The sequence below is a fragment of the Heteronotia binoei genome, chromosome 1 (assembly GCF_032191835.1).
Source record: "Heteronotia binoei isolate CCM8104 ecotype False Entrance Well chromosome 1, APGP_CSIRO_Hbin_v1, whole genome shotgun sequence".
Lineage (NCBI taxonomy): Eukaryota > Metazoa > Chordata > Lepidosauria > Squamata > Gekkonidae > Heteronotia > Heteronotia binoei.
The window spans coordinates 79,948,054-79,964,662 of NC_083223.1; the positions used below are offsets into that span (position 1 = coordinate 79,948,054).

Here is a 16,609-nt window from a genome sequence, read left to right on the forward strand (position 1 = left end):
TCCCAAATTACAGACTAATGGTATACATGCATGTATGTATTAATGAATAGCAGTTTTAGGTTTTATAATCCTGTTTAACCAACATGCACTAACTACAGCTGCTCCCATAATTCTGTACTGTAATGCATGCATATATAAACTCTGAAAACGTTATCTCTTACCTAATGGTGCCTTCTTGGAACAAACATATACTAGACTTGACTAATGAGGTTTAAACAAGATATATTGTACAGAACTGGGAATCTGTGCATGAAGAGTCACTGATATGGTTGGGAATGAACTGCTTAAAAGCTTTAATGAATGTTACCTCACAACCCATCATCTCTGCTACACAGTATTCATATTTCTAAATTAGGCTAAGCTTTGTCTGGCAGCACAATGATGAGACCTACATAGCCAGAGGGCTGCTTTTACCTTTATTTTCCCTTTCAATGCATGTATCCGGTTTTTGTATGTTACCTTCGTGTGGGAGGCTTGTCCCCTCCATTTCAATCTTCCATGTTACATTATGAGTTAGCAATAGGACAGTACTTTCAGATACTGAAGCTTTTGCTTTAGAATTGTTTTGTTGAAATGAATTGCTCAGCTCTGCTTGACTAGTGTCATAGCATAGCTTTATAAAATATGTTACTGTTGTGAATTGTGCAAAAAGTGAGTTTTTTGCAGTTTATTTGCCACATTAATTATGTACTGGAAGAAAATGACTTGCTATGCAACTGTAATGGCAAAACACAAGGGTAGATCTGTTTCACATTGATTTTTGACAGGGAATGTGGGAATTGTTACCTGTGTTTGTTTTTTGAGCAACTCCTTGAGACTGCTTTTATTCAGAGCTGCTTGTAAGTTTTGTCTTTCTAAAACTAGTCGTAAGGAAAAATATGGAGCCGTTATTGCTGAGTTTCAAATAGAATGATTAACAGTCTGAAGGTTAATTTCTTTCTCTCCAAAGTTCTTCTGTTTAAAATCTCTGATATTCTGGGACCTAAGTTAAGTCATAGAATCATAAAGTTGGAAGGGACCTCTAGGGTCATCTAGTCCAACCCCCTGCATAATGCAGGAAACTCACAAACACTTCCCCCTAAATTCACAGGATCTTCATTGCTGTCAGATGGCCATCTAGCCTCTGTTTAAAAACCTCCAAGGAAGGACAGCCCACCACCTCCCGAGGAAGCCTGTTCCACTGAGGAACTGCTCTCACGGTCAGGAAGTTCTTCCTAATGTTGAGCCAGAAACTCTTTTGATTTAATTTCAACCCGTTGGTTCTGGTCCTACCTTCTGGGGTCACAGAAAACAATTCCACATCATTCTCTATATGACAGCTCTTCAAGTACTTGAAGATGGTGATCATATCACCTCTCAGCCGTCTCCTCTCCAGGCTAAAAATCCCCAGCTCCTTCAAGCTTTCCTTATAGGACTTGGTCTCCAGACCCCTCACCATCTTCGTCGCCCTCCTCTGGACCCGTTCCAGCTTGTCTATATCCTTCTTAAAATGTGATGCCCAAAACTGAACACAATACTCCAGGTGAGGTCTTACCAGAGCAGAGTAAAGCGATACCATCACATCACGTGATCTGGACACTATACTTCTGCTGATACAGCCCAAAATTGCATTTCCCTTTTTAGCCACCGCATCACACTGTTGACTCATGTCCAGCGTATGATCCACTAAGACCCCTAGATCCTTTTCACATATACTACTGCTAAGACAAGTCTCCCCCATCCTATAACCATGCATTGGATTTTTCTTACCCAAATGCAAAACTTTACATTTATCCCTGTTAAAATTCATTTTATTGATTTTAGCCCAGTTTTGCAGCCTGTCAAGGTCATCCTGTATCCTGTTTCTGTCTTCTTCTGTATTTGCAACCCCTCCCAATTTAGTATTATCTGCAAATTTAATAAGCATTCCCTCTATTCCTTCATCCAAATCATTGATAAAGATGTTGAACTAAACAGGTCCCAGGACAGATCCTTGTGGCACTCCACTTGTCACTCCTCTCCAAGAGGATGAGGAACCATTCACAAGCACTCTTTGGGTGCGATCTGTCAACCACTTACAGATCCACCTAATGGTAACAGGATCCAAACCACATTTTACCAACTTGTCAACAAGGATAGTATGGGGAACTTTATCAAAAGCCTTACTGAAATCAAGATGAACGATGTCTACAGCATTTCCCTGATCCAGCAAGGTAGTCACTTTCTCAAAAAAAAAAAAGAGATCAGGTTAGTCTGACATGACTTGTTCTTGAGAAAACCATGCTGGTTCTTAGTAATCACATCCATTCTTTCTAAATGTTTCAGGACCGACTGTTTGATGATTTGTTCTAAAACTTTTCCAGGTATAGATGTCAAGCTGACGGGGTCGGTAGTTACCCGGATCATCTTTTTTCCCCTTCTTGAAGATGGGGACAACATTTGCCTGCCTCCAATCTTCCAGCACATCTCCTATTCTTCAAAAATTCTCAACAATAATAACCAGAGGCTCAGAAATTACATTCGCAAGCTCTTTTTGAACCCTTGGATGCAATTCATCTGGCCCTGAGGACTTAATTTCATTTAAAGAAACTAGTTGTTTATGTACTACCCCTATGCTGATCCTAGGTTGGAACTAGGGATGTGCAAAAAAAAAATTCTGAATTACACGGATCCGGAAGTATACGGGGGAAAAAATTTGGAATCCCGTATATTTCTGAATTCCGTAGTCGGAACAGCCGCATATACGGTAGATGCGCGGCTATTTCCGAATATACGGCCCCATTATTCCCTATGGGCCATTGAAATCAATTGCAAATAGGGTGTATTTGAAGCCACCTGGAGGGGAGGGGGTTTGATGGAGAGCCCCCAAATTTGCAGGGGACCTGCAGGGGACTCTCCCCTACAAACCCCCCAAGTCCCAAAAAGATTGGGCCAGGAGATCCCATTCCAGGGGCACCCAAAGAGGGTGCCCCTATTCCACCGTTATACCCTATGGGCCTTTGAAATCAGTGGCAACATAGGGCATAATTAGAGGCTACTGAGGGGCAGGGGGTTTGAGGGAGAGCCCCAAAAACTGCAGGGAACCTGCAGGGGACTCTCCCTTACAAAACCCCCAAGTCCCAAAAAAATTGGACCAGGGGGGTCCAATTCCTGGGGCACCCAAAGCCAAACCTAACTTCACACCAGATAATCTCTATAGGACCCAAATGCACTACATCCCTCTATCTACTCTATGAACCCTGCAGTGCAGGCCTGGAACCAATATAAACCCAGTTGCCAACATCACCACCACACAAAACACAATCTGCAGAGCAGACCTGGCTGCAGCAAACCCAGATGCCAGCTCTCCAGCCCTGCCCCAAACAACACGGGGAGAGCTGGCCAAACACAACAAGCCTGCTGGTTCTGGGTCTCTCACCCAGGTGCCAGCTTCCCTGCCACAGAACACACAATCTACAGATGCCAGCTCTCCAGCCCTGCCCCAAACAACATGGGGAGAGCTGGCCAAGCACAACAAGCAGCAACAAATCAAACATAGAATCCTTTTAAAACAGTAAAAAACTTAACTTTTAACAATACAGGAACTTTGCCAACCCCCCCCCCCAAAAAAAACCCCTTCACCCTAACCCCAAGAAATCCAAGCCACCCAAATCAGGAGAAGTAAAAGAACATTGCACTTTTAAAAGTCCTCTCACTAAATTAAGATATGGGCAAATTGGCAAAAAAAACCCCCACCCCAGCAGAACCCCCTAACCCCAAATAAGCTAGTACCCACCACCCAAATCTGGACAAGTAAAGGGACTCTGAGTCTTAAAAAGTCCTTTTACAACTAAAATAAAAACAAGAAACCCAAGACTGTCTTACCTTTTAGACGTGTTCTCTTACTCCAAGCAAGTCTGGTAAGGCTGAGTGAGCAGCAGCAGCTGCCTGAGGCCAAAGGGCCAGAACAGAACAATCTCTCTCACACACAGACAAAAAACCAACATTGTTGCTGATGGCTGGAGGATCAGCTACACAAAAGCCCTTCAAAGCATGCATTTGCAATGCATTTTGCAAATGCATGCTTTGGATTGGCTGCTGGGGCTCCTCTTCCCCCTCCCCCGCTCCCTGATCCCAGGGAGGCTATGGGAGAGGCGGGAAAGGAGACAAACAGCTCCCCTGAGGCTGCAGAAGCTACTTTCCCGCCTTTTGTATTGACAGCTGTATACTTACGAATATTTATACGGAAATATACGGGGAGCTATACTCGGCTCCCGCATAATGGGCCCCAATTGGAATCGGCTGTATGCGATTCCATATACAGCCGAATCGGGTGATTCGGCGGTTGATTCGGTTCAGCCGAACCGAATGCACACCCCTAGTTGGAACTTCATACCCTCCTTATATGTTCTTTTTTTGCCATGTTGAGAACCGTTTCCCTCAGAAGAGAACACTGGGGGAAAGTAGAAATTGACTGTTCCGCCGTCTCTTCATTACCTGTTACAATTTCACTTTCTTGCCCTAGCAATGCCCACCCCCATGTCCTTGCTCTTTTTGTTACTCTGAACATAAGAAAAGAACCCTTTTTTGTTGTTTTTAGCATCTTTGACCAGCCTAAGCTCATACTGAGCTTTAGCTTTCCTAATTTTTTCTCTGCAAGCACTGGTGATTTGTTTAAATTCTTCCTTGGTTATAAGGCCCTCCTTCCAATTCCTGAAGGAGTATTTTTTATTTCTCAAGTCTTTAGAGAGCTGTTTATGGAGCCACTTCGGCTTCTTTAGGCTTTTCCCATTTTTCTTCTCATAGGAATCGTCTGTGATTGCGCTTTCAGTTTTTCGCTTTTAAGAAACTCCCACTCCTCCTGAACCCCCTTCCTCCTAAGTATTTCTGACCATGGGATTTTATCCAGCATAGTTCTAAGTTTATCAAAGTTTGCCTTTCTGAAGTCCTACGTATAAGTCTGACTATGTATAGCTTTTTCCTTCCCTAAGACTGTAAATTCCAAAATCACATGGTCACTACTGCTCAGGGTGCCCACTATTTTCACTTCTTCAATCAATTCTTCCTTGTTGGTGAGAATCAAATCCAAGATAGCAGATCCCCTTGTTTCCTTCTTCACTTTCTGGAAAAGGAAGTTGTCAGCAAGACAAGTCAAGAATCTATTTGACTTTTCATTTTTAGCAGAGTTGGACTTCCAACAGGTGTCTGGGTAATTGAAATCTCCCATGATCACTGTATCCCTTCTGTTGGAGAACTTTGCAGTCTGCTGTAGAAGTATCTCATCCAAGTCCTCTGCCTGACTTGGTGGTTTATAGCAGACCCCCACAATAATATCACTGTTATTTCTTACTACTTTTATTTTTACTCAGAGACTCTCAGCTGAGCTGCCGTGCTCAGATTCACATATTTCCTCAAAAGTATATACCTCCTTCACATATACTGTTATGCCTCCGCCCTTGCTCATTTGCCTGTCCCTTTTAAATAAGTTGTACCCCTGAATCCTAATATTCCGTTTGTTAGTGTCATCCCACCAAGTTTCAGTAAGGCCTATTATGTCATAGTCTCCTTCCTTTATTAGGACTTCCAGTTCCTCCTGTTTATTTCCCATATTCTGTGCATTAGTGTAGAGACGTGGACGTTTTATGCATCCCGAGGGTTTAGTTTCCATACAAGCCTGCAAGTTCACATTACCTAGCGTATGCACCACTCTTTGCAAATCTTTAATGTTCTTATCCCCAGTTTCTGGCATCATACGAGGCTTTGAATTATTGTCTTGCTCCCTCATACAATTTAGTTTAAAGCCCTCCTTATTAGGTTAGCAAGGCTGCTACCAAACACCCTTTTCCCTACCACCGTAAGGTGCAAACTATCTCCTGATAGAAGACCACCATCTCGAAAGCGTAAGCCATGGTCCAGAAATTCGAATCTTTCCTGACGACACCATCAACGTAGCCAGTTGTTTATTTGAAGTATTCTTCTTTCTCGTCCTAAGCCATGGCCCTCAACAGGAAGCACTGATGAGAACACAACCTGTGTGCCCAGCTCCTTCACCTTCTGACCAAGAGCCACATAGTCTTTTCTAATACATGCAGGGCTATGACGGGCCGTATCGTTCGTTCCCACGTGGATCAGCACAAAAGGATAGTAATCCGTGGGCTTGGTAAGTCTTCCATTCCTTTCTGTCACGTGCTGGATGCGTGCACCTGGCAGACAGCAGACCTCTCGGGATGACAAGTCTGGTCGGCACACTTTGGGCTCCACCCCTCTGAGCAAGGAGTCTCCAATCACCACCATCTTCGTCTTCCTATATTGGGGAGCAGAAACTCCAGGCTTCTTATCCACAGGATTCTGAGAAACTTTCTTCAAGCTTCGTGGAGGCTGGGGGAGTAGCCCTTGATCCAGTGGCTCAGAATAAGTTACTGTGGGGAGATCCTGGAACCTATTGCTGAACAGCAGGGGCTCAGAACATCTGATTTTCTTTCTCCTTCGGGTTACATTTTTCCAGGAACCCTCCTTCTGTGTTGGGTCCTCTTCTAATTGCTGAGATACTGTTTCCTCTCCCTCCTCTTGTCCTTTCAAGAGCGCCTCATACGTTTTGTCAGGAAAATCCTCATCTTCCTTTATACACTGCAGCGTGGACAATCATGCCTCCAGTCCCTGTATCTTTTCCTCCAGCAGGGCCACTAACTTACACTTGCTGCAAGTGTAATTTGTGCTGCTACTCAGGTAGAAATAAAAACATCCCACAGTCTTTACATGTCACTGTCTCTGCTCCCTCACCAACCATACTGCTGCAATCCATTTCAAAATTTTCTTTATCTTCACTTCTCTTTAAATCTCACTACCAACTGCCACTTGAAACTACTTTTGAGTAACTACCCACCTTTCTACAGAACCGCCAAGCTAAACCCGCAGGCTAAGAGCCACAGGCCAAGAGCCCTTTGGCTCGCGCCTATGGCAAGGCTGAGCCTTGCAAATTAAAGGCTCAAGCCCCCACCCACGTCTGACTCAACAGCCAGAGCAACAGCAGAGGGTGGGGCCAGCAATTACCCCCAGGCAAAGAAGCTCTCCTCAGCAACAGCTACACAAAAGACACACAAAAGCAATCAGAAACCCCTTTCCAGCAGGCACCAAGCACTCCACAGTTACCTCCCACAGCAACTCTAGGTAATGATCCCCAGCAGTTTTAGAAAAGCAAATCAAGTCTCACCTTACCAGCAGCTCTGTTCTAGATCCTAACAGCTTCTTCTACTGCAGCTGAGCCACTTCACTCATTTAAAGTCACTGATTTAAAGTTCATTGTATTGAGGTAGTTTGAAATACTGCTGCAATAGCTGTAACATTGTTGAGGAAAACTGATGGTTGGTTCACATTGTCATCTGTTTTGCATGGGAGATGCTCTACCCCAACTTTCCATCAAAGGAAGGTTGACCTGTGTACAAAAGCCCTGTTGGCACTGTTATCTCCCCCTGCCCACCAAAAAGGGTAGACCTGTTATGAACCCAGAGTATGGTTAGAGGACACCTGATCCAACAGCCTATATGAGCAGGTTGGGCCTGCTCAGTGGTTGGATGGATGAGAGACCTCTTGGGTCTGCAGCCTTTTGTTCCATAATGATGAAAAGACAAAGTATAAATAAAATGTGTTGGGGTATGTGGTATATCAAGGTGAATGGGTGACGAGAGTGTCAAATGGGTAATTGTTCTCCTCCACATAAAAATTATTGGTTCTGTTCCCAAGGCTTCTGTACAATGTGTATCTGAATATACAAGGGTAGGGGAATCTCAGAACCAAGTTTATTGTTTTGCTGTTCCAGAACTCAGTTACATGCTGGCTTGAGCCCACGCATGATCAAGAATGGGCCTCACAAGGTCTGTAAAACATGATATTGAAATATTACACAAGTGTTAGAGATTGATATGTAGTTCACAAAAATTAGTATGAGAATTCTAGCTCAGATTTCTTCAGTGGCTCTTTTATGACGATATCTTTACAAAGCTGACACTTGTGAATGTTAAACATCTTTGCTGTACTTCTGGGTTGTTGTTTTTTTCCAGATTTGATGTTCAGTTTGTTCTCTCTGAGCCAAACAAAGGATGGACAGGGAAACAAGGGAAAATCTCTTTCCCTCTTGTCTCTCAGTTTCTGAAAAGAAGTAAAGACAATTCTAAGATGCTTATTTGTATCTGTGGTCCATTACCTTTCATGGAACAAGGAATACAGTAAGTAAAAGGGGAGAAAATGTTGATGTATTGGCTACACATTTACATGCTTTACTGTAACATTTAGAACTGTTGGTTCTTACAACTCAAATTTGAGACACCTTAGGGGAAAGTGTTTACAAAGACTTTATTATATTTTGAGTAGCTGATGAAGAGAGGAGAATAACACTTTGTGAGCTGTAGAGAAAATAGGCTATGAAGTTTGGTCAGCTACAAGTAGGCAACTGAAAAGGCAGGAACTCAGCCAACATTTATCAGTAGCATTGTACTAACAAAAATCACACTCCTTTGTTCTCCTGCTCTGCCTATGTACTTCCTAATAAATCATTAATTATTTTGAATTTCAGAATTTTGCAAGACCTTGGAACCTCCTGTGAAGAGATACATTGTTTCAGAGCCTAAAAAGCAAAGATGAAAACCTCATTTTGTGTATTTAACTGTCTTCATATTTATCTTTTTTGTTTGTTTGTTTGAATTCTTGGGGGGAAATGTTATGCATGAACATCTTGTTCTTGTGTTATTACTTGAATATTTGGGGAATAAATTTATATTCTGCTGCTTCAAAATTATATTTTTGCTACTGTGTAAAAACTTAACAAGAATATATTAGGGATAAATAAATAAGTGTAATTCTGATGTGTCCTAAGCAATAGGAACACTGCCCTTGTCAGATAAAAGATTAGTAGCATCTCTTTGCACTGATTTCTTTTGGCTGTATAGGCGCCAGAGACTTCCTTTATTAGAACCTCATTATTGTAAAATGGCTTGTTAGCAATAGAGTATGAATTTTATACATTGCACTGCTAACTCAGGAAAACTGTTTGGTTACAGTACAATCTTACTGATATCAAAAAGCTGTAGTATTTTAGATTAGTGTTTTGTCCCTGTAGATGACACTCCAAATATCCATTTTGTATCCTAAATTACCTTTTGTATAAGTGAAATAAAAACAAGAGAGCATTACATTAAAGTCAAATATATTTTTATTATTTCTTAAGCAGAATCTTTGTTTCTTTTTTCTTAGTACCATTTGCTGCCCTTCAGTATAACTGTGAAACCCAGGTTTGAGTCACCAATCTGCCATGAAAGCTTGCTGAGTAACCTTTGGCCATTCAGTATTTCTCAGCCTGCCTTTCCTCACAGTGGAAGTTATAAGGATAAAATGCAGGAAAGAACAATGTTTTAAGCTCCCTTGGGTCCTCATTGTGCTGAAAAGGGTGTGTGGGTGGGTGTGAAAGAGAGTGCATGGATTTTACAGGTGTGATTATTGGGTAAAATTTTGTGCACTGAAGAATATCAATCCAAATGCTGTGGAGGCTGTGAGTAACCGCAGAACATGGGGTGGAGGAATAAACATTTCAGAAATCGTATACCATTCCACCGTCTCCTTTTCTATGATTTGATGGACCAAGGGTCTGATTCAGTATAAGGCAGCTTCATATGTTCAGATATGTTCATGATTTGAAAGCTGTTAGAGCAGGCTGAGCTTTTTTCACTCATCAGGCCATTTTCAGTATTTTCCTCTTCCTCGTTTTATTTCATTTACAAACCTTTATTTTCTCTGTCTGGAGAATCTGAGTATGTAGAAGGCACCTGGAGACCCCCACTTTGTCTCTTTGTGGTGGCTTCTGTTATCCATAGATGGACCATTGAGTTTGTTAGATAACTTGGTGATGGTAATCTTGATGGGTCTGTTGTCATAAACTCTAGGAGTTGGAAGAACAAAATTAAGTACCACAGGTGGTATAGGGACACACGTTAGGAACTCACTGATTTATCTATGTTTACTTTCAAACAAAGTGCTGTATGGTATGGTCCCAGGGATATTTTCTACTTCTGCTGTCCATGCTAGCCATTATGAGCAGATCATATGCATATCTGTTCATGTCTTAAAGTAGGTGAGGTCTGCTTAAAAACAAAAAAGACTGCATTATAGGAGTAAGTCATGCCAGTTCCACCACTTTCTGCATGGTACTTTATTAGACCTTTTATTCCAGAGATTGTCATTCCCTTCACTCTCCTTGGGTACAGAATCTTCTCATGAAATAATGTAATGAGGTGACAAATGGTAATAGTTTTAAATATTTACCTTTATATTTCATTAATGCTTATATTTCATTAACGCTTTCCTGGTTTCATTAAGCATTGTCCACACGGTCCAGTGGCACCTTTAAGATCAACAAAGTTTATTCAAAGTATAAGCCAGTTTGGTGTAGTGGTTAAGTGTGCGAACTCTTATCAGGGAGAACCGGGTTTGATTCCCCACTCCTCCACATGCACCTGCTGGAATGGCCATGGGGGTTAGTCATAGCTCTTGTAGAAGTTGTCCTTGAAAGGGCAGCAGCTGTGAGAGACCTCTCAGCCCCACTCTCCTCACAGGGTGTCTGTTGTGGGGGGAGAAGATGTAGGAGATGGTAAGCTGCTCTGAGCCTCTGATTCAGAGAGAAGGGCGGGGTATAAATCTGCAATTGTGTTCTTCTTTCATGGGCATACACACTTCTTCTTCTGCTGCTTCAGACCAACATGGCTAACCATCTGATTCTACCTTTTGGTATGTTAAGAGTCCACAGGGATGTTGTGGTTTGTGCTTTATATTCAGGGCTTTTTTTGGTAGAAAAAGCCCAGCAGGACCTCATTTGCATATTAGGTCACACCCCTGATGCCAAGCCAGCCACAACTGCATTCATATGCGTTCCTGCTCACAAAAAGCCCTGCTTATACTGTTACATTTGTTATGTTAGAACATGTGCATTCTACAACTTCTAAATCTAACTCCAAATCTTTCCAAGTCAAAGCTCCAAAGTAGCATCCCTTAGTATAATGATTGTTCCCAGCCGTGTGCATTCTTAGATTCTTTGCATTAAGTACGGAATTACTTCAAGACAAACATCTTGCAATGTGGTCCCCTGTTAGCTGGTTGTCATAGTAACAAAGACATACTTAAGCCTAGGAAAAGCAAACAGCTGGAAGAGGCTCATGCTGCCCTGTTCATGGCTGGCAGACTAATTTGGCCATAGCTGCTTAGTCAGTGACAGTGGAAGGTGTAGGGGGGACTGTACACAGGCAGTGTGCTCAAATACTTATTCTTGAAGGCATAGGTAGTTTTTGTAAGTTCATCTGCGTTTTGCATCTTGAGTTATTGACATGGTATTTGAAAGTGGTTTTCTGCCCCCACAAGAGGGAATTGTGGGTTTTAAAAATTACATTCTCTGGAATCATCAGACTGGAAAATGTTAGTAGAAAGATCATTATTTATTGACCATTTCACAAGTTTCCCTTAGCAAAATCTTTCTAAGCTATTAGAATTTTGAACACAGCTACCTTCCTTTGTTTAAATGAATGCTAAGAAGGAAGTCATTCCTAAGGGAAATCAACCCAGACTGTTCCCTGGAAGGTCAGCTTCTGAAGTTGAACCTCAAATACTTTGGCCACCAAATGAGAAGGGAGCACTCACTGGAGAAGACCCTGACGCTGGGAAAGACAGAAGGCAAAAGAAGAAGGAGACGGCAAAAGATGAGATGGCTGGTCAGTGTTACTGATGTAACTAACATGAATTTGAACAGACTTCGGAGGATGGTGGAAGACAGGAGGGCCTGGTGTGACTTGGTCTATGAGGTCGCAGAGTCTAACTCGACTGTGCAACTGAACCACAACAAAGACGGAAGTGGACAGTGCATCATTCTAGGAAGTAGGAATTTAGCAGAGTGTGAGGCATGGGCAAGAGTGTCTTTGATGGAAAATTCAATAGAGCTGCTTTCATCAGTTGGCTCTGCTCATTAATCCCTAATGAAGTGCAAGAGTGACTGACCCACCCTAAGTAATGAGTAGATACATGCACTGGGTTGGATCCCACACACTTCTTTCCCACCTTCCCCTTTCCCCAACAGTTCTTTCCTGTTCCAAGAAAGTTTATTCCTATTGGCTCCCAGGTCAGGAGGCTGCAATGGAGAGGGGAAAGGGGCCAAAATTGCTCCCTTGTTCATCAGTGGAGCTGTTCTGATGGAAGATGCTAAAATGGTGATCCCATCCCCTTGCTTTTCCCCTCTGCAGCCTGCTGACCTGGGTAGCTGTTAGTCCATGTGGTTCCTTTGCTCCTCAGAAACAAATGTTTCCTGGGCCTGGAAAGACTGCTAGAGGGTGAAGAACATGGGTGAGGTCTGTGACTATCAGCATCATTTGCTGATGGATTATGAGATCTAACCCACTAGTTTTGCAGATAAATGTTCTTCCTAGAAATTGCACTGGAGGTGGGAGAAGTTGTGTAACCCCCAGCAACTAACTGGTTTAGCCCAATAGGGATGGGGTCAGAGAATGGGGCTAGCACCAGAGAGAGAGTGTTTGCTGGGGAGCTGTATACAATTTCTGGGCTCTTATTAAAACATTTATACCCCACCCTATGTGGTTCAGGGAATTATTTACAGTACTAGTTTTAAAAAATTCAGTTTAAACCCAAATAAAATTACAAACCACAAATCTATTCATCCCTTCCTACCAACTATGTAAGGTTATTAAAATTATGTATATGAAAAGTTAATAGGTAAATTAAATTTACTATAACTGCTGGTATTTCTGTAATATCGCTGGCCTGTGTCTTTCAAGCTGCTTACAGTCTCATAACTTTGTTTTTTGAATTGTTGGAACTGAACCCCTTTGATAGAGAAATGAATGAGAAGATCCTAACAGTACCACCCATTGCAGCAAGTCTTCAGTTCTCATGTCTTTAGTAAAATCACTCAAATTTTTCTTATGTCCAGGATCTGGTTTCATCCCTGGGATGTGTCAGGTAACCATGATGAATATAGAGGGAGATTACTTCATACACAATGCTTATCAATGGAATTCATATATTCAGCTTCCACCAATGTATGGGTACCTGTACACTGGGTACATAACAGCTTGGAATGGAAATAAATGGAAGTCAACCACAAGATAGCATTGTAGCTCCAATCTGAATTGAGATCCCTGTGGTTGCTTATAGCCCTTTAAAATCTACATCAGATCATAATAATGGATCGTCTTCTGAGTAATGTTTCTTTGTTAAAACGTAAGCTACAGTACTATGGGCCAAGCTCTGTTCACAACCTGAGTTCGATGCCAGTGGAAGCTGGGTTCAGGTAGCCAGCTAAAGGTTGACCCATCCTTCCAAGTTCAGTAAAATGAGGACTCAGCTTGCTGGGTGGGGTGTGTGTGTGTGTGTAAGTGTAGATGACTGGGGAAGGCAATGGCAAACCACCCCGTAAAAAGTCTGCCATGGAAACATTGTGATATGATGTCACTCCAGAGCTGGAAACGACTGGTGCTTGCACAGGGGACTACCTTTACATATAGATATATACAGATTACATTGAGTTCAATGTAACTTGTGAACAGATCTGATAGAATATGTATCGGTTTCCCTGATGCAGCAAATATAGCTGTTTCAGGTAAGAACAGTGCTTCAGGAAGGAAGACATGAGCATCCTCTCCATGCACTGCCCTGTGCACCTGATTGAAAGCCTTTGTGGTGGACAAGTCAAGTCTCCCCCATCCTATAACCATGCATTGGATTTTTCCTACCTAAATGCAGAACTTTACATTTATCCCTGTTAAAATCCATTTTATTGGTTTTAGCCAAGTTTTCCAGCCTTTCAGTCATCCTATATCCTGTTCCTGTCTTTGCAACCCCTCCCAATTTAGTATCATCAGCAAATTTAATAAGCATTCCCTCTATTCCTTCATCCAAATCATAACCCAGGCTGTAGTTTCTGTCCAGGATTATCCAGGGTCTAACTGGTTGGTACAGAACTTGGGTTTGCCCAAGTCCTACCTTCTGGGGCCACAGAAAATAATTCCACGCCATCCTCTATGTGACAGCTCTTCAAGTACTTGAAGATGGTGATCATATCATCTCTCAGCCACCTCCTCTCCAGGCTAAACATCCCCAGCTTCTTCAATCTTTCTTCATAGGACTTGGTCACCAGACCCCTCACCATCTTCGTCGCCCTCCTCTGGACTCGTTCCACCTTGTCTATATCCTTAAAATGTGGTGTCCTTTCTTTCTTTTATTTATTTAATCACATTTATATCCCGCCCTCCCCTAACAGGCTCAGGGCATTGAGTAATTCTCATGTTACATTTGTCAGAACTTGAAGAACTTCAAACGAAACTCATTACTTTGTTTCAAAAGTATGAGACGTTTATTGAGAACTGTGTTCAGGGAAAGCACAAGTTGACTCTGATAACGGGTTTAGCTATCGATACATTCTTTACGCAGTTGTAACAAACAATAAAACCATTTCTCACACTCTGGGAGACAGTTGTCTGTTCCCAGGGTCCCTTATCTCCAAGGAGGAGGAAGGAGCCCCGCTGTGATGCTCTGGCAGGCTAGCTTCAAAGGACACCTGCAGATGTTTTCCAGAGGCTATCTGTCACCCTTCAGTGGTTACAGTTTGTTTGAAATGCAAAGCATTTGGTTAGTAGGCCTGACTACAAGGACATAGGATTAGTAGGCAGTTACAATATGGAGTCGGTTAGGCTAATATCACCAAGCTCAGCATACATAACAGATACAAGTTCTGACATACTGCCCCCCCTAAGCTCTCACCCGGGGCTTGTGCGGGTACAGTAGGTGGAATTTCTTAAGCAATTGCGGAGCAGACACGTCACTAGCTTTGACCCATTTGTCGCAGCTAGGGGGAAAGTACTTCCACCTTATTAGGTAGTACAATACCCCCCGTTGGACCCTGGAGTCTAGGATCTCTTGCACCTCATGGTGGCTCTGGCCCTTCACTCGAATAGGTGGTGGCTCTGGAGAGCGAGGGTGCCAGGATGTAGCTCCAGGATCCTTGCGAAGAAGGCTGCAATGAAAAACAGGGTGTATCTTACTAAACATTTTGGGCAGCTCCAGTTCTACGCTAACCTCATTGATCACCCGTTTTATTTTGAAGGGGCCCAAGTACTTGTACGATAGTTTCCGACATGTCTGGTGGAGGGGGAGGTTCTTAGTTGACAGGAATACGCTCTCCCCCTCCTTGAAAGTCCACTGGGGGGAGTGCTTTCGGTCGAAGTGTTTTTTATAGTCCTCTTTTGCACTCTCTAGGTTCTCTTGTATCACCTTCCATCCCTCCCGAATCCCCTCCCACCATTGTTGGCATGAGGTTGGTTCCGGGGCCTCCGGTGGCGCCGGTAGTCATTAATTAACGATCTGGAAAGGGGAGGTCTTGGTGGAGCTATGCAGGCTGTTGTTGTATCCATACTCTGCAAAGGGCAGAAGCTCCACCCAGTTAGTCTGCTGGTAGTTGACGTAGCATCTGAGGTACTGCTCTAGTAACCCGTTCACCCTCTCCGTCTGCCCGTCAGTTTGAGGGTGGTAGGCGGAGCTGAGCCCCTGTTCCATGTCCGTGATTTTGCAGAACTCCTGCCAGAAGTTAGCAACGAACTGAGACCCGCGGTCACTAATTACCTTGTCTGGGAATGAGTAAGGCGGACCACATGGTGAAAGAATAAATAGGCCAACTTCTTGGCCGTGGGCAACCTCTTGCATGGAATAAAGTGGGCCTGCTTCGAGAAGGTGTCCACCACCACCAGGATCACGGTTTTCCCCTGGGAGGGTGGCAGCTCTACTATAAAGTCCATCGAAACCACTGCCCATGGCCTTGTAGCGGTAGGCAATGGTTGGAGGAGTCCGGGCGGCTTCCCCCCCCCCTTCGTTTGGCCATGATGCAAGTGTGGCAGGAGCTCACAAACTCTGAAATGTCTTTTTTCATCTGCGGCCACCAGAATTGATGTGCTACTAAGTGCACTGTTTTCACGTATCCGAAATGCCCCGCTAGGCGGCTGGAGTGGCATTGCATCAAGATCTCCCCCCTCAGGCACTTTGGTACATATATCTTCCCGTTGTAATACCATAGTCTGCCCTCCCCCTTCTCCATGCCCTCGTGTCTTTCCCCTCCCTCGGCTTCTGATTCGGCCACTAGGTGTTCCTTTTCTTTTGGTTCCGGGGCCCCCGTCTTCTTCCCTGACCGGGTGGTGACCCCTCCCGTGATCTGGGAGGGAGGCATGAGCGAGTCTATCACCTCTTCCTTCTGACTCTCATGCTGGGGCATGCGGGAGAGGGCGTCGGCTAAAAAGTTTTTAGTTCCGGGTATGTGCTTCAGCACGAAATCGAATTTGGCAAAAAACCCCACCCACCGGATCTGCTTGGCTGTGAGCTTGCACCACCCGGTTAGCGCCTCTAGGTTTTTGTGGTCGGTCCAGATTTCAAAGGGGACCCGCGCCCCTTCCAGCCACGATTGCCAGGTTTTTAGAGCGAAGGTGACGGCGAATGCCTCTTTGTCCCACACTGACCAATTCCGCTGCTCATTGGAAAATTTGCGGGAGATGTACGCGCAAGGCCTCAATCCCCCCTCCTCGTCCCTCTGCATCAGTATCGCCCCAACGGCGACGTCGAA

At 43.6% G+C, this 16,609-nt stretch overlaps 1 protein-coding gene across 1 annotated transcript in view; it reads left to right on the forward strand.

The window, feature by feature from the left end:
- The window catches only part of LOC132570190 (cytochrome b5 reductase 4), a 44,305-nt gene extending 35,133 nt beyond the window's left edge, over positions 1-9,172 (forward strand). The window contains exons 15-16 of the mRNA XM_060236626.1: positions 8,016-8,180; positions 8,528-9,172. Coding sequence (XP_060092609.1) covers positions 8,016-8,180; positions 8,528-8,582 — 220 coding nt within the window. The 3' untranslated portion in view covers positions 8,583-9,172. The remainder of the gene's footprint in view (positions 1-8,015; positions 8,181-8,527) is intronic.
- Positions 9,173-16,609: the final 7,437 nt, after the last annotated feature.